General features: G+C 43.0%; 1 protein-coding gene across 4 annotated transcripts in view; it reads right to left on the bottom strand.

The window, feature by feature from the left end:
* Positions 1 to 740: 740 nt before the first annotated feature.
* Positions 741 to 24,188, bottom strand: part of Reep3 (receptor accessory protein 3) — an 83,237-nt gene continuing 59,789 nt past the window's right edge. The window contains exons 4-7 of one of the 4 annotated variants that reach the window (XM_036167651.1): positions 13,770 to 13,914; positions 6,570 to 6,715; positions 5,245 to 5,289; positions 741 to 1,035 (exon numbers count right to left, since the gene is read on the bottom strand). In XM_036167651.1, coding sequence (XP_036023544.1) covers positions 940 to 1,035; positions 5,245 to 5,289; positions 6,570 to 6,715; positions 13,770 to 13,914 — 432 coding nt within the window. In that variant the 3' untranslated portion in view covers positions 741 to 939. The other 3 variants (XM_036167647.1, XM_036167648.1, XM_036167650.1) reach the window with 3 other exon arrangements.

Here is a 24,188-nt window from a genome sequence, read left to right on the forward strand (position 1 = left end):
TCACATGCTTTAAAATTCCAACTTGAAGAATTGTCTTTAAAAAAGCAATTTGTTTATTTAGACAGGGTTTCTCCATGGAGCCCTGGCTGGCCTACAATTTATTAGGTAAACCAGGCTGGCCTTGAACTCGGGAGATTGCTCTGCCTCTGCCTCCAGTGATGAGACGAAAGGCTTGTTCCACTTTAGAAAGGAATTTAAAAACATAGTCTGCTCTAGGACACTCAGGGGAGGCTTCAAGCCTAGCATGTACTGATGAACAGGTAGAAGAGCAGAATGTTTTCCAGGAATATCACCTCTCTGACCTGGATTTTGTTCCAGAAAGCTCTGTAAGAACAGGAAACTATTTCAAGGGAAAAATAAAACCCCAAGGAAAAAACAAACACCATTAAAATCCTTCACAAGTTCACTGTGTTCTTCTGAATTTCTATTTAAATTTATAGCTCTCCTTGGTCATGGCAAGCATATGCCTCAGATGCCTCTGTAAGTCCATTTTTCTTTCTTTCTTTCTTTCTTTCTTTCTTTCTTTCTTTCTTTCCTTTCTTTTTTAAGATTTATTTATTTAGTATACAGAAGAGGGCGCCAGATCTCATTATAAATGGTTGTGAGCCACCATGTGGTTGCTGGGAATTGAACTCAGGACCTCTGGAAGACTAGTCAGTGTTCTTAACCTCTGAGCCATCTCTCCAGCCCATGTAAGTCCATTTTCAATGCTATCTGAAAACACCATTAACATACATTGCATATCATAATGAAACAAAGCAAGGGAGCTTTTAAGACAGGATTTATCTTTAAGTGTGAAGCAGACACAGACTCTCACACAGACGGAACTCCAGAACACTTCCAGGACACAGAAATCCGAATGTTCGGTTAGACTATGCTGCTGACCGCCAGCCAATCTGTCGCGACAGAGTTCCTGTGCTGTTTTCTCTGCTTCTCTGTCTAGCATCCAGACTCCACCATCCAGGATGCTTTCCTCGGCCTATGACAAGCTTTCCAGAAAGTGACCATCGTCATGATTTGTTCTGCCAATGCAGTCTGAAGGACACAGATGCCGTCTGTTATTAAATCAGGACATGCTGAATAATAAAGAACATTCATAGAGTTCAACACACATACACCGACACATAAAGAAATACCCAACCGCCACTAACGTAATAAGTTTACTTTATTGTAAAAATTCCCAAAATACACTTGCAGAGTCACCCACATATGGGGCTTAAGGATAGCTTTACAAGGAGATCTTATAAAGTTATTCTTGCTTAAAGTATTAAAGTACAGAGTTAAAAAAATATTAGAAGAAAAAATGTTAAGTCAGGGTCAACACTCAAAAAGGGTTGATATACAATATTCAAAGAGGGTCAATCTGCAGAACACCCCTAAAAGACTATGTCTTAAAAGTTCTTAGGGGAAAAGTATTTTCCAAGAACTTTAATCTTAGGGTATGTTTCTTAAGAAATATTACAAACCATAAAGCAACAATCTTTTAAAAGTTCACCTATTTCCACAAATAAATCAACCTAAAAAGAAGAGGACAAAGGAAACAGCTTTGGAATCGGCATTTAGATTTCTATATTTAGATCTACGGAGATCTCCTTAGTTTTCCCAATGAAAGATACTCAATGAAAAATTAGCCCATTACAATAAAAAACCAGTAAATATAAGACATTATAGTAATACCATAAAGGTTCAGGCATCTCCCCGAAAGTATAGAAAAGAATGTTTGACAGAATTTTAGAGTATTTACATGCTTTTATAACACTGTGGAAGTCTTTGGTGGTGACACATGGAATGAGATCCCTGAAAACACACGAGTAGATAGCTCTGCTCTATCCATGTAGTGAAGTGTTTCTTACCAGCAGTGGTGGCAGGATCTCGTCATCGTTTTAGCCATCTAAAATACACAGTGATATGTGTGGATGGGGTCTGGTTGGGGAGTGAGGTGGGTTTATATCATTGCTCATTTAGCAATCAGCTTATTGCTGGTTCCTTTTTGTTTCTTACAGATTTAAAAAAATTTTTTAAATGATGTGTAGGTATGTATATCTGTGTGTTAGTATGTTCACATGCATGCAGGTTTGTCTGGAAGTGGAGCTGGAGTTGCAGGCAGTTGTGAACTACCTACCAGGTACAGGTGCTAATGACTGAACCTGAGTCCTTTGTAAGAGCAGTATGCATTCTTAAACCAACGAGCTATCTCTCTGGCTGTACTGGTGGCTCCTTTCAATATCAGAAAGGAAAAAGAAAAGAAAGAGACATGTAGACTATATCAATTCTTATGCTTAAACAATAGTTAAATGTGGGGAATATATTTAAGTATTAATGATCCCACGGAATGACAGGCTAGTCAGATAAAACACAAGTAGGCTATAATTTCTGGATAAACACCAAAAAGCAGAGAAACAGCGCCCTAAACAGCTTTGTGCATTGCATGCTGGTATCCCAATTGGCAGTAAGGTAAGTCAAGGCACTGTGGTCTATGAATAAACTTACAACTCTTAAAAAAAACTATCAGCTTCAAAAGCAGAGAAACTAAGGATATGACCTGCTCCACCTTAAAAGAAACAAAACAAGACAAAACAAAAAAGCCCTTTATTTCTCCATATACAAAGTTTGAAGAAAAGGACCTGCTATGACATAGGACTGTGGGGACAGATGGCTTCAAGTGTATTAACCATGTCACCAGCAGGGATATGCCCAAGCATGGGCTGGGGATGAGAACAGAACAGGACAGCCAGCATTAGTTCTGAGTCAGGTGTTGTCTTTGTTTAGGCATTTTGATTCTCCCAATTAATAATTCTCCCAATTTAAAAAGTCCGTGGAACAGGGCATGGTGGTACACACCTGAAATCCCAGCGCTTAGAAGCCTGAAGCATGAAGAGTATCCACAAATTTGAGGCTAGCCTGGGCTACATAGTAAGTTTCAAGCCGGCTAGAGAGAGACCTTGTCTCAAAACAAAACAAGCTGGGCATGGTGGCACACACCTTTAATGTTAGCACCTGGGAGGCAGCGGCAGCTGGATCTTTGTGAGCTTGAGGCCAGCCTGGTCTACAGAGTGAGTTCCAGCACAGCCAGGGCTCCACACAAAACAACAACAACAACAAAGAGAAAACAAATAGTATACACATTCCTTAAAAGATGGGTAAGTTTGTTTTAACTAATTTTTTTTTTTTTTTTTTTTTGATTCAGGGATTGAACTCAGGGTCTTGCCTATGTCAAGCATGGCACCTATCTGTAGCTCCAAAGGGCAGGTGTAATACAGAAACTGGATTTCTAGAAGATAATATGGTGTTAATCAGTTCCCATGGAGACAGAGTAACTTACTTATCCAATTGTCTTATCAGGAAACACTGCCTCTGCCTGGGAAACCAAGCATGCAGTATGGCCTTTGTACACAGCAGAACAGGGCCAGGCAAAATAAATAACACTCTTTCCAATAATTTATTATAGATGTTTGGACAGAAGTTGAAGAATTCATCTAGTAACCAAGAGGCTATGAGTCAAAGCAAAGTAGATGGAGATACAAGATTAAATTTGGGGAAAATAATTGAATTTTTATTTGGTGCTCAATATTAAGAATGTGAGTCAGTTTAGGAAATAAATATTCAGAGTAGCATCCAGAGGTCATGCATGAATGACACTCAGACACTCCCAAGTAAATATTGTTTAATTATTGAAGTTTTGATTATCCATCACCCCAAATACACTGATTTAGGGTTCATAATGCAGTTAGCAGGGCAAATGCAAAGAGCCCCCGAGTTCAATCCCTCTCAATCTCTTACACTAAAAGGTGGTCTTTGGGAGCCTGTGCTACGTAGCATCAACTATCCTTGTGCTTTATCTTGACACTCATCTTTAGGGAATAAACTCAGCCAGAAAAAGATTCAGATGACTTTAGACACCGCCAGGTCTGTCAGCCAGCATCTGGCTCTGCCACGCTCAAGAATGAGGTGTGGTCACTGGACAGTTCCATGAGTCAGAAAACACTGACAGTGTAGTCAGTCGTGCGCACACCTTTAATCCCAGCACTCGGGAGGCAGAGAGGCAGAGGCAGGTGGATCTCTGTGAGTTCAAAGCATCCTGGTCTACAGAGCGAGATCCAGGACAACCAAGAGTACACAAAGAAACCCTGTCTCTTAACCTACTCCCCAAAACAAAACAAAAAACAAAAAACCCTAAAAGAGAAAACACTAAGTGCTACACTGGTCTTGACTCTCTCCTGCAAAAGCTATTTTTTAAAACCGAAAATAATGTAATTGTTGTTGATAAAAACACATCACATTCAACTATGGATACTGATTAATGTTAATAACTTCTTAGATGTTAAGAACATAATTAAAAATAGTTAAAATTAGTCAGGTGTGATAATATACACCTGTCATCCCAGCAACTGTGGAAGCAGGAAGAGAATCAGGAGTTCAAGGCCACCCTTGGGCCACAAGAGACCTTATCTCAAAAAGCAAAACAAAAAGTAACAATTTAATAAGCGTTAGCATGTATCCCTACTGTACATCAAATGAATTTCACAAATGACACAAATGAGCAGGAAAAGGAGATGATGCATTTCAAGGCGTAATTTCGACATGTCGGAACATCACAGACAACAAAAAAGGCAGCACTGATAAAATTTAAAGTAAATGTACAGTTGTAAAATAAGTAAACAATTTTCAAGTGTGCAAAACCAGCCAGGAAAGTGCTATGTGGACACCTGGTTTTCAAATATCTGTTTCAAAACCTTTCAGCTCATGGTGGAAAGCTTCCAAGGCTTATGTGAGGGACATGTCACCACCTTACAGTATGTCTTTGTCACAACACTGGCTGCTCAGTGGCTGTCACCACTCTCCTGTGACAGATGTGGGTGGCACGGATGGGCGTAAACACAATGCCACACCAGAAGGGCAAGGTGTATCCTGAAGCAGAGACTTTTCAAGTATACCCTGGGTCTATGTTTTATCCTTAGATTCCCAGACACTCAATGTTGCTGATGAAATCAGATAACATGATTCTCTGTAACTGTTGTTATAAACATGCACATTAATAAACCTTACATCACTACATTTAGCAGTTAATATCTAAAAGTAATTGTTAAAAAAACAAACTACTTAATGTTATTAAAGTAAATCCCATCATTGCCACAATCGGAAGATTTAAAGTGTAAGTCCTGAATACATCAAGTTAGAAAATGAAGTTGATTTGTTAGGATTATTTGTCTTGAGATAGGTGAGGTGTAGACACTAAAAATACACCTGTGGTCTCTTCTTCACTTTATATTTTAGCGAACCATACCGCACCTAAAGAAAGAAAAGTATTAATATTAATAAGAGGTAACCCAGCTGGGTAGTAGTTGAGCATGCCTTTAATCCCAGCACTCGGGAGGCAGAGCCAGGTGGATCTCTGTGAGTTCAAGGTCAGCCTGGTCTACCAAGCGACATCCAGGACAGGCACAAAATTACACAGAAAAACCATGTCTGGAAAAACAAACAAACAAACAAACAAACAAAACACAACACTAACCTAAACTAAAACAAATAAAACCAAACAGACTGACTATTTTTTAAAACTAGGTAGGTTTTAATAGTTCATGGTCATAGTAATTGTTTCACTATTCCGACATAAAACATCAGCTTTCTTGGGAGACCAGTCAGGAGGACTGTAATTCAAGATCTACCTGGATCTTGGAGCTCTGGGCCAGTCTGGGCACTTATTGAGACCTTGTCTCAAAATAAAAGATGCTGGGAACGTGGCTCAGAAGTATAATATTTGCACAGCCTTCATGGGGTCCTTGGTTCAAATACCAGTGCAGCACCCAAATCAACCAACCATCAAAGCAATGCCCTTGCAAGTTACCACCTTACTAAGAACACCCACAGAAACGTAGCTGGTGATGTGATGGGCATATGCAGTACATAGAACATTCCCAATCACAGATGAAAACACTGACTTATTATTTACATTTTGCTGAGTACAATGTCAGTAAGTGAACCTTAGCACAATGATACCGTGTGACTGTGGGCATATATCTACTATTTAATTATCATGTATGACTTGTTGAAAGCAACACTATGTAGTTAATTCTACATAAGCAGCTTTCCTTGCTTATGTAGAGGGCAGCAACAGACAGTCACAATAACCGTGGGCTTTGCCAGGTGGAAATGCCACTTTCTACACAGAGCACAAAATAAGGACTTTCCTATTTCAAAATTTCCAGGGGGAGGAAATGTCCCTAGAGATCCCTAATATACCTGCTTTTCTTTTCTTTTCTTTCTTTTTCTTTTTCTTTTATGTGCATTGGTGTTTTGCCTGAAGGTCAGATCTTTGAGTTACAGACAGTTGTTAGCTGCTATGTGGGTGCTGGGATTTGAACCCGGGTCTTTTGGGAGAACAGTCAGTGCCTTTAACCACTGAGCCATCTTTCCAGCCCCACACCTGCTTTTAATAAAGAATTTCAATTACAATGCTGCCCTCTGAGTGGAATCCTTCATTCACTGGTCATTTAATATCAGTAATGACAAAGTAGAAGGCAATCCCTCACACAGATTGTCAGGAAAACAATTACCCACTGCACACTGACCTCTTTGCGGCCTTTGATGGTCTTGACAGACTTCATGCTCTGGGACCGCCGCAGCCCCTTGTGAGTCACCATCTCGTCGTCTGAGAATGGCCCATCGGCTTCCTCATCTGTTTGCTCGCCTCCATCTTTCAGTGGTGTTCCATAGGCTAAACAAATGGTCAAGGGCGGCATGTTTTAGACACAGGACACCAGTCAGCCTGCCTTTTCATCTGCCTGGCATGAGGGTCTAGCCGGGGCCTCTCTTCCCACTCATCTGGAAAGTGCTCCTGGCCCTTCCCCATGAACTTTTGCTTTGTGCACTACTGTAGATAAAGATCAGAAGACCCATTTCCTCTATGAGCTTCTCCCAGATCCGTTTTACTCATTTGCCTAATTCTTTTTCTGAGATGAGTCTTCTGTCGCCCAGAATGGGCTGGGATTCACAGTGATGGCACCATGGCCAGCAGCCCAATCTTATTATGAATATTTTTATTTAAAAATAAGCCATGGGGTTGGGAATTTAGCTCAGCAGTAGAGTGCTTGCCTAGCAAGCGCAAAGCCCTGGGTTCGATCCTCAGCTCCAAAAACAAACAAACAAACAAACAAACAAACAAACAAACAAAACATGAATCCAAAAAATAAGCCAGCCAGCCAGCCAGGCAGTGGTAGTGCACGCCTTTAATCCCAGCACTCGGGAGGCAGAGCCAGGTGGACCTCTGTGAGTTCTAGGCCAGCCTGGTCTACAGAGTGAGATCCAGGACAGGCGCCAAAACTACACAGAGAAATTCTGTCTTGACAAAACCAACCAACCAACCAACCAAATAAATAAATAATCAGTCAGAGGGCTCAGTGGTAAGAGCACTCGTACAAGCATAAGGAGCTGAGTTCGGGTCCTAGAATTCAAGTAAAATGTGGGCCTGGTGCTTTGGACTCTCCGCTGCTTGTGTACATTCGTGTGAGTTGTGCACAGAGAGACAAGAGGATCTGGGGTTTCCAGGTTGTTAGCATAGCAAAAATACATGTGCCCCAGGTTGAGGGAGAGACCCTGCCTCACAGGAATACGTGAGAGTAATAGAGGAACAGACACCACACAGTCAGGCATGAGACACACCAGGAACATTAAAACTCGGGAAGTAGAGAAGGAGGATTGATGTGTGTCTAAGGTCTGCCCGAGCTAAAGGTAAGACCCCAAGTCAAAACAGGACTGGGACGGTGGCTCAGCCTGAGTGCCAGAAGGCATGTAAAAAAGTAGGAGGAGAGAATGACTCCAAAACTGCCCTTTGATCCCTAAGTGCACAATCATAATATCTAAAATTAAAAAGCCCAACACAGCCAGGCAGTGGAGGCACATGCCACACACCTTTAATCCCAGCACTTGGAAGGCAGAGGCAGGTGGATCTCTGAGTTTGAAGCTAGCCTGGTCTACAGAGTGAGTTCCAGGACAGCCAGGGCTACACAGAGAAACCCTGTCTCTGAAAAACAAAGCAAAACAAACAGACAAGCCAAACCTAAACAACAACAAAACAGTAACAAGGCCAAACAACATAGCCCCCTCCCCCCAAAAAAGACCCACCCCAGAATCTCTTTAAATTTCCAAACACTGAGGATAATACCCACACCTGTTTGTTTTTAACAACCAAAGGGGGAAAAAAAAACCTTAGAGAAAAATAATCAGAAATGTTGTAAAGTTTCTTTTCATCCTCACATGACTTGTACAAAACCCAAATGTGTTTTAGGCTGTCATTTGTGCCTGCGACTTTAATTAAGACCCAAGCCCCTCTCCCACCTATTACAGCGTAGGTGAACACAGTGGGAATGACAGGGGATCCCAAGAGAGACGTGAAGGAGCTACAATCGGAGAGGTGAGTTCACTGGAGCACAGTCACAGTGCTGATCAAGCGCAGGAAGTTTCAGTTGAGGGAAACCACAGGCCATAACACAGACGTTAGAGGAAATATTCAGCACCAAGATCAGCCAGGGCCCGCAGGGCCAGCTAATAGGCTGTTACGTGGACCTATAAATACTTATTTCTGTCCGCTATGCAAGCACCCAGGAGAGACGGTTACTGTAAGAATTCTAGGAGTATTCCAGGTTAGGAGTCAGGAGCAAGAGCATCCCATGGCTAAAGAGAAGGTCTTCAGACTCTGGCTTGTCTTATCCAGGTAACTTGTCAGTACACATTGCTGGGCTCCGCCCCTGGAAGCTTGTGATTCAGCAGGCCTGGGGTGGGGCAGAGATGAGCATCTCTAACGAGCCCTGGGGGATGATGACATAGCTCTGAGAAGCAAAACCTGAGGCTCCTGGTGAAAGGCAGACAAGGGCCAGTCCAAGGCACTGAAGACAGGAGGGTGGGGGGCGTGTGTACAGTTACATGGTCCTAAGAAGTTTTAGCCGGGCAGTGGTGGCACACGCCTTTAATCCCAGCACTAGGGAGGCAGAGCAAGGTGGATCTCTGTGAGTTCGAGGCCAGCCTGGGCTACAAAGCAAGATCCAGGAAAGGCACAAAGCTACACAGAGAAACCCTGTTTCGCAAAACCAAAAAAAAAAAAAGAAAAAAGAAGTTTTAAATCCCTCTCTAATAAAGATAAGGAACACAGGATAAGGGCCCAGGAGGAAGCAGGGATGAGTTTTTCTGTCAGGAAATTGACGTAGAACAAATGTCCATTAGTCTGCTCGCCCAGGACACAAATAATTTGTGATTTACAATGCAAAATGTGAACAGTTGCTAATATGCTTTTTACTCTCATAAAAACATAAACGACTTTAATTATATATTAGGACAGAACAATCTTAGGCTGCCAGACATCTAGGCTCGAAATCAGGAAGGATTTGGAAGCAGAATCAGGCATTATTTTGGCCAGAATCCTTTGTTTTTCTGTAGTAGTCAAAAGAAGAATATCCTGGGAAGGAGTGAGTGTGGACGTGGAGGGCTGGAGCAGCAGAGGCTGCTGGGGGGGAGTTCAAGCAAGCCAGGGAGATGTTCCTCATTTAGGGTAAAATGAAAACATATTCTCTCTCTCTTTGAAGAGATTTATGGTTTTTTTTTAAAAGATTATTTTAATTTTCATCATGTGTATGTGTGTCTCTGTGGGGGTATGTGCATGTTAGTACAGGTGTCCACAGAGGCCAGAGGAGGGTACCTGATCCTCTGGAGCAGGAGTTACAGGAGGCCATGAACTGGCCAACATGAGTGCTGGGAACTAAACTCGGGTTATCGGGAAGGGTAGCATTTGCTCTTAGCCATGAAATCATCTCTCTAGTCCTCTGTCTCCTCAAAAAAAAAAAAAAAAAAGCTACATTTATTTATTAAGTGTGCATGGTCATGCATGGACACCTGTGCTGTTCAAGGTCAGTCTGCAGGATGTGGTTCTTGCCTTCAAACACTTGGGTCCTAGAAATGTAACTAAGTCATCATGCTTGGTGGCAAGCTCCTCCATTCACCCAGCTGAGCCTTACTGACAGCCCCCAGACCATTATATGTCTCAGGAAGCAGGCTTTTATGTATTTAAATTTTTCCTTTTCTAACTGCCAAACATTCAAAAATAACTTTTGTATAACGAAGAAAGTAAATCAGAAAAAATTTAGAGGTTGTCATTTATAGAGTTTTCCATTGTATTATTTAATTTTTTTCAAACTAAGACTATTAAGCCAGGTGGTGGTACAGCATGCCTTTAGTCCTAGCATTTGGGAAGCAGAGGCTCGTGGATCTCTGTGAGTTCGAGGCCAGCCTGGTCTATAGAATTAGTTTCAGGACAGTCAGGGCTACAGAGAGAAACCCTTTGTCAGAAAAAAAAAAATCAAAATAAGAGTAATGTGCTATTTTGATTTTGAGTAATGGATTAAAACTAAATAAACAACACCCCCAAATGAACAACAGAACACACACCAAACACCCCCCAAGGAACAACACACACATACACACACACACACACACACACACACACACACACACACACAAGCCCCACACCATACAAATCTAGGCAATGTTAACCTTTTAGAACACCCTCTGGATTTTCCAGTATGTACAGACACTTGACAGGTTCACATCTCTTAATTCTTACTCCTGTGCCTCTACAGCCTGGGATCAAAACAGACGCTCTATTACTGTGTGACTTCTCCTCCTTGGAATGGTGACATCATTAGTTCTCAGGGCCAATAACCTGCCTTTGTAGGCACTTGGCTTTTGTTATTATGACAGGAGCAGTCCTGTACATATAGCTCGGAACGCTTATCTGGAAGCCTGGCATCCGAAATGATCAGTTCATCTTAAACTCACAGAAAGTCTAAGAGGCTGGTCCGTGACTCCCTGACTCTCCTTCAGCCTTCCAGGCTTTTGTAGCTGCCTCAACAAATCACCACTAATAACGTAGTGAAGGCACGGAGTGGGATTTCTGCCAGGGTCTTGTGGGACACTGGCTGTGGGAACTGCAGCTGCCAGGTGACACCAGCTCCCTCAGAGACTGGGAGTCCACAAAAAGAGGACACCCAGATTAGCACCTGCCGCTTGGCCTTTCCAGGCTCTGACAGGGACACGTGTGTGTGAGCTCTTCTTTGGGTGTGCAGCCCCAGTCCGTCCCAGCAGCTGTTTGAGCACAGCTGTGTGAGACCCTGAACAGAACTACTTGGCTGAGCCTGGTTAGCCCACACTCTGAGCAAAGGAAGGGACTGTGATTGTTTTAGGAAACTGTTTGGGGTTTTGACAATCGACAAGGGGGGCTTTCTTGTTTGTTTGTCATCCTGCCCCCACCTCCTCATCCTGTCTTCTTCTGACAGGGTGTCTGCGTGCAGCTCCGGTTATTCTACTCCCTCTACAGAGTGAGAGCAGGCTGGCCTTGAACTCAGAGATCCGTCTGCCTCTGCCTCTGGAGTGCTGGGATTAAAGGCGTGCACCGCTCTGCCCAGATAACGAGAACATTTCTGATGGCTTCTTTGTGTCTTCTTCAGGATATGGGATGTGTTTTTCCTCTCTGTACGGCAACTTTCTCTCTTTCTGTGTTTTGACACAGAGTCTCATGTAGCCCAGGCTGGCCAAACACTGCTAGGTAGTTGAGGTTGGCCTTGAATTTCTGATCTTTCCTGTTCCCATCTCTTTCCAAATCTGAGTGCTTGGATTACAGGTGTGCACCGCCAAGCCCTGTTTATGAACTGCTGGGGATGGAACCCAGGGCTTTCTGTATGTTAGTCGAGCACTCTACTGACTTAGCCACAGCCCAGCCTCAGGTCTTCATTCTTAAAAGCACTACTTTAACCAATGGTTAGTTTGAGTAGGACCTTTCAGACACTGGCCACCATTTTAAGTGTATTCATTTTGGGGAGAAAGTGGAAGATTTACTTTTCTTATTTTTAATTACATGTATGTATATATTTATAGACATACATACACAATCTGTGTATGGGTATATACAAATACGTGCAGGTAGTTCAGGTACCCATGGAGGGCACAGGAGTTGGAGTTAAGGCAGCTGTGAAGAAATGCCAGGGATTGAACTGGAGTTCTTTTCAAGAGCAGGGTGTCACCTCTCTAGCCCCAGCCTTTACTTTTTGAAGAGGAGCTATGGCTGGGTGTGGAAGCTAACATTTGGGAAGCTACAGCAGGAGAATTGCTAAGGGTTCAAGGCCAGCCTGGGCTACACTACAAAACTTGGGTCTTTCAAAAAGAAAGAAAGAAAAAAAAGGAGAGGTTGTCCTTTTATTTTAAAAATGAGCTTGAGCTATTATAACGTGATGAATTTCAGCTTCCCTCTCAAGAGAACGTAGTTTTAGAAAGAATGATTAATACTTTATAATGAAGAATGTCCTCCAGAGGACCCGAGTTCAATTCCCAGCACCCACGTGGCAGCTCACAACTGTCTGGATCTCCAGTTTCAGGGGATCTGACACTCTTACACAGACATGCATGCGGGCCAATCAGCAATGCACATAAAAATATTAAAATAAAAAAATGACGAGAGAGAGAGAGAGAGAGAGAGAGAGAGAGAGAGAGAGAGAGAGAGAGAATGTCCTCAGCATCTTAGTTTCCAGCCTGGACATGAATGAAGACTGCTGCAGATATAACACATGATGAAGGCACTCTGCTTGTTTATGTGCTGGTTTCCAAGACCACACCAGTTCAATCAAGCAAGCAAGGCACAAGACCTGGCCACTGTGACAGGCTCATCATTTCTGCAGATGCCTACAAGCTAGCTCTTGACTTGGAGTGTGCAATCTCAACACACTTCCTGCTGGACTGATCTTATTTCGGTTTTGAGTCATCGTGTGTCATGTGCTTCAGACTTCTCACCTGTGAGTCAATGTCCTTACTTGTTCACAGAACTTACAGAGTGCTTACCCATGGGACCCTGCAGATGTCAACTGACAGTTCGAACAGAGAGTGCCGGTGACCAGTCAGAACTAAAGCAGGGGTGAGCTCTGAACCATGTCCACAGCTCCTAAAAACTCACAGACACCCGAGAGGCCACAGCTCTGCTTTTAGCTTCATGACCTATCATCTATCTTCCTTCCTTCCTTTCTTTTTCCTTCAGGGCTTTTGTGTATACCCTTGGCTGTCCTGGAACTTGCTCTGTAGACCAGGCTGGACTCAAGCTCACAGAGATCCACCTGCCTCTGTCTCTGCAGTGCTGGGATTAAAGGCATGCGCCACCATGCCCGGCTAGCTTCATGATTTCTGTGGGCAGCAAAAGGCAAGCAGTCATCTGACTTAGAGACAACTTGGAAAGAAGGGGCTACAGCTTGGGGATGTAGTTCAGTTGGGAGAATGCTTGGTGTGCAAATCCCTGGAGTTTATCCCCAGGACTGCAGTATACCAGTGTGGTGCTGCATACCTGGGCACAATACTTGGGAGGTTAGATGTAAGAGGACCAGCACATGGTCATCCTTAGCAAGCCTGGGCTATGACACCATGTCTGGAATGCAGAAAGTCAACATACCAAATAAAAAGCTCCAAAATATATGCTTAAAATAAGTAAGTTTTGCTGGGTGTGGTTGCTTACACCTGTAGTTCTAGCACTGGGGAGGCAGAGGCAGGAGAATCAAGAGGTTGAAGACAGCCCCACCTATAGAGAAAGTCTGAGGCCAGCATAGGCTACATGAGACTCTGTCTCGACAGTAACGCTATCAATAACCAAGTGAGTTCTGAGTCTAGTGCCATGTATTATGTAGTCCCCACCCTGACCCGCAGCCCATTTATGAAGGGCTCCTGTAGAGTACAACCAATGAGCATACCCGCTGGCTCGCTGGCTTGTTTGCTCTTCCTCTTTGCTTCTGGCAAAGTCTGGTAGGGTCTCTGTCCCACAGGCTCATCACCTTGGATAGCTGTCAAATCATGCATGCTGAAACTTCGCAAACGCTCCGTTATCGCTCCTTGGCTCTGTTTAACGGAGACGTGGTAAGACCCAAGGAAAAAACAAGAGACTTTCAAATATTTAATATTCTTATATTTGTCACGCAACATGTTAGAGCATTTTATTATGAAACAATTTGTCATATAAATAACATCCCTGCACATCTTATGATAAAAAAAAAAAAAAAGCGTTTAGAGGCTGACGTCTAACCACAAATACCACACACTGTTTATAGCTGCTTTATGACATCTGTATCAACATTAATCCATTTTCCTTTTTTATGCATTTCAAAGTATGTCATTACATCAACACATTTTATTCCAAGCATTTCAGCATTATACTAAAGTTTAAGACGTGTTTTTATTTTTTTTTAGTATAATGAGATTAACTTCAGAAAAAATAGCATCCATTATTCTGAGCTGTGGTTCAGTATTCTGGGTTAGTAATAGTAAAACTAGCCTGTTGGGGCCTAACATTTATGACGTAGAGAAGCTCTTCAAGGAAAGACAGTGTTTTAAAACAAGCCTAAGTCAGGAATGGTTAATAGCTCTAACTAGAACTAGGTAGGAAAAAGTTAGGAGCCAAAGAATTTTGGATCCGAAACAATCTTCAGACAATGTTTTTTCTGGCAAAACATGTTCACCACAGTATATTTCATTTTGTCTGTATAAAAGGTTGATTCATTTTTATTTTATGTGTATGAGCAGGTGCCCACATATGTATGTGTACTACAGGGGTGCAGTGCCCTTGGAGGCCAGAAGTGACTGTCTGATCCCCTGGGACTGGAGGTAGAGGCAATGAGATACCCTGTGGGAAGCAGAAGTCAACCAGGTCCTCTGCAAGAGCAATAAACACCCCTAACCACTGAGATGGCTCTCCAGCTCCTAATGTCTTAACAACATAACAGACAAGCTGGGCAGTGGTGTCGCATGCCTTTAATCCCAGCACTCGGGAGGCAGAGCTAGGCGGATCTCTGTGAGTTCGAGGCCAGCCTGGTCTACAGAGCGAGATCCAGGAAAGGCACAAAGCTACACAGAGAAACCCTGTCTCGAAAACCAAAAACCAAAACAACAACAACAACAACAAAAAACCCACAACATGACAGACACAAGCAAATATTTAAATGTAAATGTTTAATTCAAATTAATGAAAAGGAAAACACAGCTTTTTTTGTTTGTTTGTTTTTCCGAGATAGAGTTTCTCTGGGTAGGCTTGAACTCATAGAGATCTGCCTGCCTCTGCCTCCCAGGGATTAAAGGCATGTACCACCACCACAGGGCTGAAAATGAAGCTCCTTACTTTCACTAGCCACATCTAAGATGTCCATGGCTGCCCATGGCTGCAGTGGAAACAGTTGGGCCAGTGTAGAGAGCATTCCCACCACACACAGCATTCAACAGTTTCTATCAGCACACAGCTTTCAGGGGGACATTTATCTGAACTTTAAAGATATACTTCCCTAAACTATGAAGCTTTGTAAAGAGAAAAAAAAAAAAATTCTAAATTTACCCACTTTAAATCTGCATAGCATACGGATGATTCATTGTTTTATTTATAGCTAGACTAAAAATACTTGTCTCAAGGCGTTTACACTGATTATTTCTTCTCACACATGTGAATTTATGATTGCCTCTACTTATAACATTGCCATGGAAACTCATCCATTGCGGTTCATCTCCAAACTTCAAAGTTAAAGGTGTTACAAACATTGGGGCGTTTCTTTTCACTTGTATTTTACCCTGAAGAAACAGCTCTTCAATTCACAAGTCGAGATTCAGTACTCTAGGGTATTGATACCATACTATGTCGAATCACACGCCGTTTCCACTCCCTAGGTAAGTTTCGTATTTCTACCATAGGTTTTGAATTGTGTGAGAACATTTAAAGTTGGGGCTGGAGAGAAAGCCCAGTGGCTACTGAGTGCTCTTGCAGAGGATCCAGGTTCAATTCCCAGCACCCACACAGTATATCATCTGTAATTCCAATTGCAGGGGAATCTGATACCCTCTTCTGACCTCCTTGGGCACCAAGTGTGCACATGGTATGGGAGAGTGCTACTCTCATATAAAAGAAGAAATATATCTTTAAAAAAAAAAAAAGGAATGTTTCAAGTCCATTTCCCTATTAAAATAAGTGGACTTCACACATTTAAAAATCAGTTTGGAGCTGGATATGGTAGATCTTTGTGAGTTTGCGACCAGCCTGGTCGACAGAGCGAGTTCCAGGACAGTCAGGGCTACATAATGAAACTCTCTCTCAAGTAAATAAATACATAAAAAATATTTTGTGGCCGAAGAAGTTGCTCAGTGGGTAAAGGTCCTCTCAAAGTCTGGCAACTTGAGTCTGATCCCCAGTACCCATGTAAGAGCGGAGTGAGGGAATCCACTCTACAAAGTTGTCCTACACACACACACACACACACACACACACACACACACACACACACACACGCCTCTCCTCTATCATGCACACACAATAACAAATCTAAAAGACATTTGACAAACCTAGCTCACTGTATTTATTTTCTGTTGACCAGACAGCATTTACTGATAACAGAGATGGGTACGAGACACTTCAGAGACGGAGGTCAAGCTCCTCTCTCTGAAGGAAATCTTGTTTCCTCAGGACTGTCATTTTCTTTACTGTGCCCTTCTCTTTCCATGAATCCTCTCAATACTCCTGGGCTGTTTTATCCATCCCATACCCAAACACAAACGGCATGCGAGTCCACGTATTATGACTCGATCTTAGATGTTCCTTCAAAGGCGAATGTCCCCAGCCTGTAGAGCTACTGGCAGGCCTACAAGAGATGGTGTCTAACGAAAAAAGGAGGCCATCTGATGAGGCCTTGAAGGCGATCTCGGGGACCCACCCTTTCTGGTGTCACGAGATGAGTGGAGTGCTCTATTACCTGATTTGCCACAGGTCCAAGCGACAGCATCCACCAGTGATGGACTGAAACCTCTTTTAGTCAAAATAAACATTTCCTGGGGAAGCTGATTAACATAGTACACTACCCTCCCCGTGACTGGAGTACATACAATCTCTACGATCTATTTATTTATTTAACGTAATTGGGTGTTTTATCTGAACGTATGTCTGTGCATTGTATCCAATGCCTGTGGAGGTCATAAGAGGGTGTGTTGGATCACCTGGAACTGGAGTTATAAATGGTTGCAACCAACCTGGGGCCCTCAGAAACAGATCAGCCAGTACTCATAATGGATGAGCCACCTCTCAAGCCCCTTGAATATAGTTTCTAGGGCTGGTTTTAAAGAGCTCAACTGCCACTGAGCATTGACTAGGTTAGTAATTGTACCATTGTAAGTGGTTTTAATTGGTGCAATCAGTAGATAAGACTTAGCTCACAGATGAACTAGAGTGCTGTTGTTACTTTTACTGCTGCTGTGTGGTGTGTGTTTGCCATAGGAGCAAGATTCTAAGAAACCAGAAGACAGGGAGAGACTTAGGCTTCTGTCCTAGCAGACCATCTAGACCGATTTTTATATTGAGCAGGTCTACTGAGCAAACCAAGTGTTTTTTTTTTTTTTTTTTGGACAGGCTTTCTCTGTGCAGCTTTGGAGCCTGTCCTGGAACTCACTCTGAAGCCCAGGCTGGCCTCGAACTCACAGAGATCCTCCTGGCTCTGCCTCCCGAGTGCAGGGATTAAAGGCATGCCACCGTTGCAGCCACCACCACCGCCCAGCCCAAGTATTATTTTTGTGACTATTTCCCCCAACCTGACAGAAGTCAGAGTTATCTGAGAAGAGAAACCTCAATTGAGAAAATGCCTCCATCATTTTGCTTGTATGCAGGTCTGTAGAGTGTTTTCTTGACTGAAGATTGATGTGGGAGGGACAAGCCTGCTGTGGGTGGGGCCACCCCTGGGCAAGTGGACCTGAGTTGTCGAAGAAAGCAGGAGAGCAAGCCACGGGGAGCAAGCCAGAAGCAGCTCTCCTCGATGGACTCTGCTTCGGCTCCTGCCTTGGGTTCCTGCCCTGACTTTCCTCGGTGAAAAAGCAGAAAGTGGGGCTCCGGGTATAGCTCAGTTGGTAGAGTGCTCGGTTAGCCACAGCACGCAGGAAGTTCTGGGCTCCGTTCACAACATGGAATACACAGGGCCTGGTGATGCATGCCTGTCATCCCAGCAATCAGGGTATGGGGGCAGGAGGATGAGAGGTTTACAGTTGTCCTCGGCTACTGAGTGATGCTGAGGCCAGCTGGTGGTACTTGGGACTAGCCTTGGGGGAGAAAGGAGGCATGGGTGGGGGGGGGGGAGGAAAAGAAAAAGGAGGTATAAGCTGCTTTTTTGGAGGCCTGTTAACACATCAACAGTTCTGACTACCTTGGGAAACTGGATTTCCTACTATATAGATATTTTTTTTTTTTTTTGGTTTTGTTTTGTTTTTGTTTTTTTAGACTAAAACACATCTCAAATGAGAACAACGAGTTAAGTGTAGCAAGGTGAAGTTGAAAAACATTCAACACGTTGTAATTATCCAATGTAACTACTTCAAAGGAGAGGTGTAATTACAAAATAATCATATCCAAAGGGCAACCTGTTCACCCTAGTCTCATACCTACAGCACAAAAGCCCATTAGTACAAGAGTTACATTTGCCATGCAATGTGAAGTGGAAATACCCCTCTGCCCCAGAGTCCTAATCACACACACACCCAGGGAAGGATCGCAAGCCTGCAGTACATGGGAAAATATGCAAAAATGAACAGTATGTTTAGGCAGATGAGATGGGTGATTGATTGTCTTTCCTATCAAATGCTTCTTTAATATTATGAATTAGTAAGTTTATTTAATACATTTAAAAAAATCTTCTTAAAAATTAGGTTTTAAAATTTAACATACCAGGCGATGGGTTTTGCTTTGGTATTTTTGTCATACACCTTTGTCCTTATCTGCCCTCCTCACGCTGGTTTAATGAAGACTTGATTATAATGACATGCTGAACGGTAACAGTTTCTGCTCCATTTGACACTGTGGTTTTTGTATCTAATGCTTCACTCCCATCATCAAAAGAAAAACTGTGAGTGGTGTGGCCCTTAATCCCAGCACTGTGGAGACAGAGGTAGGCCAGCCAGGGTCACACAGTGTGACCTTGCCTCAAACACGGAATAAAGATAAAAGAAGAAAAAGAGTTTCTTCGCTATCTTTTAAAAAAAAAATTATTTTTACCTTTTAAAATTGGGCGTGTGCCTGGGATTCGGATGTGGGGGTTGGTATGTGCACGTGGGTGCTAGTGCCTAGACGCCAGAGGCTGTAGCTGGAGTTACAGGTACAGTTGTGAGGCGCCCAGTGTGGTGCTGGTAACTGAACTCTGGTCCTCTGCAAGAGCAGCATGTGCTCGTAGCTGCCAAGCCTTCTCTCTAGCCCAGTTCCTCTGTTCTGAGGGCAAAGCAGGAAAGCCTACTCGTTTATCTCTAAAAGGTGTTTCTGCTGTGCTTCGATTAAATGTGTATCCCTCTTCTTCTATTTGGCTTGTACGATATTAATCAAAAGGATACTCCACTCTGGGTGGAGTGAGTATAGATTCCAGGCAATCAGGAAGAAGGGGTCGCCATCAACATGGTATTTCATACTCTGTCTCTTGTGATCTTATCCACGTCAGGACTGTATGAACAGTGGGTATGGCAGCTCACGCTTGTAATCCAAGCACTTGGCAAGCCGAGGCAGGAAGGTCCTGAGTTCTAGGTCAGCCATATAGTGTTATCCTGTCAAGCTTTATTATAATCTATGCTTTTCCAGTGTAATTCTTATTATCCTTTTCAGTTTTATAGCTACTCAGCTCTACTGATCATCATCTGTGACGGGTGTTACATTTTATGGCTGCTAAGTTTAGTTCTCCATGTTTGGGAAACCTTCCTCTGGATAGTCAGTCAATAATAAAACTGATGGGGGCTGGAGAGATGGTTCAGTGGTTAAGAGCACTGACTACTCTTCCAGAGGACCTGAGTTCAATTCCCAGCACCCACATGGTGGCTCAGAACTATCTCTAACTCCAGTTCCAGGGGATCTGACACCCTCACACAGACACATAAATACAGGCAAAAGACCAAATATATCTGCAGACAAAACACTAATGCACATAAAATAAAAATAAATTATTAAAAAAAATAAAACTGATGAAGTCCAGGATGGACCTAGGTGAATGATGTATCTTAGTGTTTTGAAGATTAGATATATACATCTATATATATATAATTACTGAAGAATAATCACTATATAGAGGAGAAATTTTAAAAGGAACTATAAAATCAAAATGACTTGTCATCATTTCCTAAACTTCTTATACATGTGTGTGGTTTCTTCAGTCCCCCGCCCCGACTCATGACGCCTTTGAAGCAGGGTCTTCTCAATCTCAATGCACTGCTCTTCTGAGCTGGAAAAATCTTTGTAGTGCTTCTGCCCTGCAGGACAGTAAGCTGCACCCCTGGCCTCTACTCAGGTGTCAGAAGTGGCTCCTTCTGATGACCTCAAATGTCCCCAGGGTGGCGTAGGTGGGGGCATAAACGACTTCCAGTCGAGAGTTACCACTCTGGAGATACAGCAGGGTTGTAGATAGTAGATGTCAACCCCGGCTTTAGAGACAAGAAACGTGTTTAATTCTTACATCAGTGTAGACAGCTTGCCTACAGTCTTGTGGCTGATATGTGGGAGAATCCAAACTTAAAAAGAAAAAAAAAAAATCCAGACTAATTCAAGTGTTCTAGAATTCAGTGTTGGTTACACTAATCCGCTCTGTGGACTGTAGGAAAACAGGCGGAATTTCCTTTTCCCCATGGAAAAGGGGATGGGACCCTATAACTGAATAATCTCCAAATCCTTTCACAGACAGAAAGCCATTAAAACAGAGAGCAAGAGGCCAGGAATTTGAAGCTAATAATGGTGGCTAAAAAGTCAATTAGATTTCAGCAATTTACCTGCAGAGCTCTAATTTTTATACATTTTTTGGGGGGGTCTATTAAAGAGCTGTAATGAGAAGAGGCTGCCAGAGTGAATCCTGAGGTGGCCACGGGGGCCAGCAGCTCTGCCCTTCACTTGCCCTTCATTGCATGGATGCCGGTCAGCTACATCAATGCCACCTGCATCTCCCACGCGGAAGCAGGGGCATTGAGCATCCTCAGCACAATCCTTGAAGGTCCTTCATGTATTTGTGCTTTGCTCAGCCAAAATAAACTTGTACACTGACCTTGTGCACAGATGCCTGGTAATGAGGCCAGAGGGCTGAGTAACATTTTCAGAAAATTGCTTTACGGTGTAATAAATGTTCAGATTAGGTTCCTGTTTTCATCTCTGACACGCTCAGGTGATCCAACCTGGGGACCCTAGGCAGGAAATCATCCTGATCTAAATATTATACAACCAGGGTAAGAATTTTTAGCCTGAAAGCTATTTCTAACAAAGTACACACACACACACACACACACACACACACACACACACACACACACTAAAACCATGCACATCTTGGTATCGCTTTTTTCTTTCAGTTTCTCTTTAATCTTGACCTACTTCTTAGTTTGGGTCCCGTTTACTTGAGTATGAAATGTCTGCTTCAGTAAATTCTTTTGTGACAATAGATTTTTTTTTTAAATGTCCCCAGAGATGAAACTAATTGCACTCACTTAAAAAAAAAAAAAAAAAAAGCACAGTATACCTCGGGGCCAACAGAGCTGACATTACGCAGTCCTCAACACAGTTACTGACTATTTCTAATAGACAACAGAACCAAGAATCAAGTGTTTAGCACTTCTGGAGTCATGAGAACATGACATCACCTCATGCACCGAGATTTTTTTTTTTTGGTTAAAGAACCAACGCTGCCAGTAAGTAGGGCAGCGACCTTCGGTGGTGGGCTTGTTCTGCAGTGACTGTGGTGGCTTTAGAGTCTCTCTTTCCTGCTGGGGGGCGCGGTTGAGAGTTGACTTTGAGTTGTTAAATATAGAAGTGACATCCATGAATCACAAAGGAGGAAGTAGATACAGGGTTATCTTTTGTGGCATTTTTATAGAAAAGTCTTTCTCTGAGATAACAGTATTTAGGAACAGCGTAGCAACCAAAGGATGGGTTCAAATTTTCAGTTAGCAATAGAGACACTGGCTACAGCCGGACAAGTAGGCAGCCGGTGAGGCCACCGAGTCCACCTATCTTAGAACGCATCATCAGTACCGATCTTAGACTAGGTGGTAAGCAGAGATGCTAAATGTGCCATATACAGGATGGTAGGACGGGGAAAACTGATGAAGGCAAAGTAAGATCAAATGAGGAGACAGGGATAAAGTCATGCTGTGAGGGTTGCTGACTTCTCATGAAGCAAGAACAGGCTTTGTAAACCTAAGTCAAGATACAGTAAACACCTTACAAGTAGCTACAGCATATAACATCTCAGGAGGTGGAGAGATGACTCAGTGGTTAAGATCGCTTGCTGTTCTTACCAAGGACGTGGGTTCAGTTTCCAGCACCCACATAATAGTTCACAACAATTGTAACTCTAGTTACAGGGGCTCCAACACCTGCTTCTGGCCTCTGGGGCACTAGGTGTGCACACGATGCACATACATACAAGCAAGAAAACACATTAGAAATGTCTCTAAGTGTTAAACTGAGAACTGCTGGGGGGGCTTCTTTCTGTATTTACTAAAACAACGTCCTCAAACGTGTTTTCAATGCACATTTAAAGTTGAAATTGAATTGGCAATTTTCTATATACAGGATCACGTTGAATGAGGCTTTTAAAAAAGACAAGTTCATAAATGCCTTTGAAGTGGAAATAGATATATTCACTTGGCCAGTAAAGCCAACCAATGCTGAGCTTAGATGGGAAGCAGGAAGCCACCTGTGGTCACAGCACTCTAGATGCAGACACTATAAACCCTCTGGCTTGTGTTGGAAGAGTGAGAGTTTCCTTCTCCACCTCCGCACCTCTTCCCCACCCCCACGTCTCAACACAGCAAGATGACAGTGGTTAAATTCTTCTTCTTACTGCTGGGCCGGGCCAGGTTCCATTACCGTACTGGGCGTCTAATAGAATCCCCCCCCCCCCCCGAGTTAATAATTGCCTTTTTGATTTTCATTTGCTTAGCTGTCCTACTCTGTGCATAGTCACCCATACGTTTTCCACAGTCCGTAGGGCTGTGTGTACACAGGTACATGCTGTCCGCAGCCGGTGAGTTCTTCCATGGGTCACACCATACACATGGCTGGGATTAAGTGTCAGCCCTGCACAGCATTAAGCTAATTCTATGCTGTTCTCCGTATTTCAATCCCATACTTCTTTCAGAAGTATCTCTGTTAGCACCTTTGATCTGCAGAATCCACTTCCGGCTGGATTCTGCACTTGATGCACATTGTCCTAGGGAATTCTGTCATCTCCCTTCTGTGCTGGACAACCTATTTCCCAGATCCACAGGTCTCCTTGTCTCCCGTCCCTCCTCTTTAGCTTTGGCAGAATATACCTATCCTGAAAAGGGTGTGCATTTGATACGTTTTATGGGTTTACATATGGAGAACTTAAAAAGAAAAACGAAATCTATTCAATTATTTTAGGTTTACACCTGATTGACTGGCTTGCCCAGTATTATAGAGCTTAGCCCAGAGTTACAAGATGGCATCGTGGGTGATGTCACACTGCCTTTACGCTTCTCTTTCATTAACTACAAGTTTACTGCTGTTCTGATGCTAGATTATTTGAACATGATGTGCTTTCAAGCTCTGAAATCTTTAAGAATTCTGTCCTTCTTGTTGGTGTTTGGTGAGGGATGGGGTGGGAATAATGTGATGGCCCTGCTTGGAGATGGCCATTCTTTCCCTTGTGGGGCTCGGTGACGCATGGGCCCTTTGATCTGGAGGCTCATTGCCCGAAACACTGCAACATATTGCATGATTTCATCTTCTATGATAACTGCACCAGCCCTCCCCTTTTACACTGTCTGGTTGTGAAGGATGGATCTCCTGGGTGGTCTTCATGGTAGATGTGTGATCAGCAATGCATTTTCATTAAGCAAGAAACAAAAAAGCAAATAAACTCCAATACGCTCAAAATGTTGCTGTTTTAGAGTTTATTCATCTCTTTTAATGAAAGAAAAGCTCTTTATAAGCCCAGTAAGAGGAAAGCTATATAGTAGGAAACATAGTAGCATACTATTATACAATAATCAATAACCATTTTCAATATGGTTATCTACATATATCCTGTTAATGAATTTCTACTTAGCCCTCACTCCAGTACTGCCAGGAAGAGCATCCGAGTTCTCCCTTTTTGATTCGATTAACGTGGGTGGGTGAG

The sequence above is a fragment of the Onychomys torridus genome, chromosome 18 (genome assembly GCF_903995425.1).
Source record: "Onychomys torridus chromosome 18, mOncTor1.1, whole genome shotgun sequence".
Lineage (NCBI taxonomy): Eukaryota > Metazoa > Chordata > Mammalia > Rodentia > Cricetidae > Onychomys > Onychomys torridus.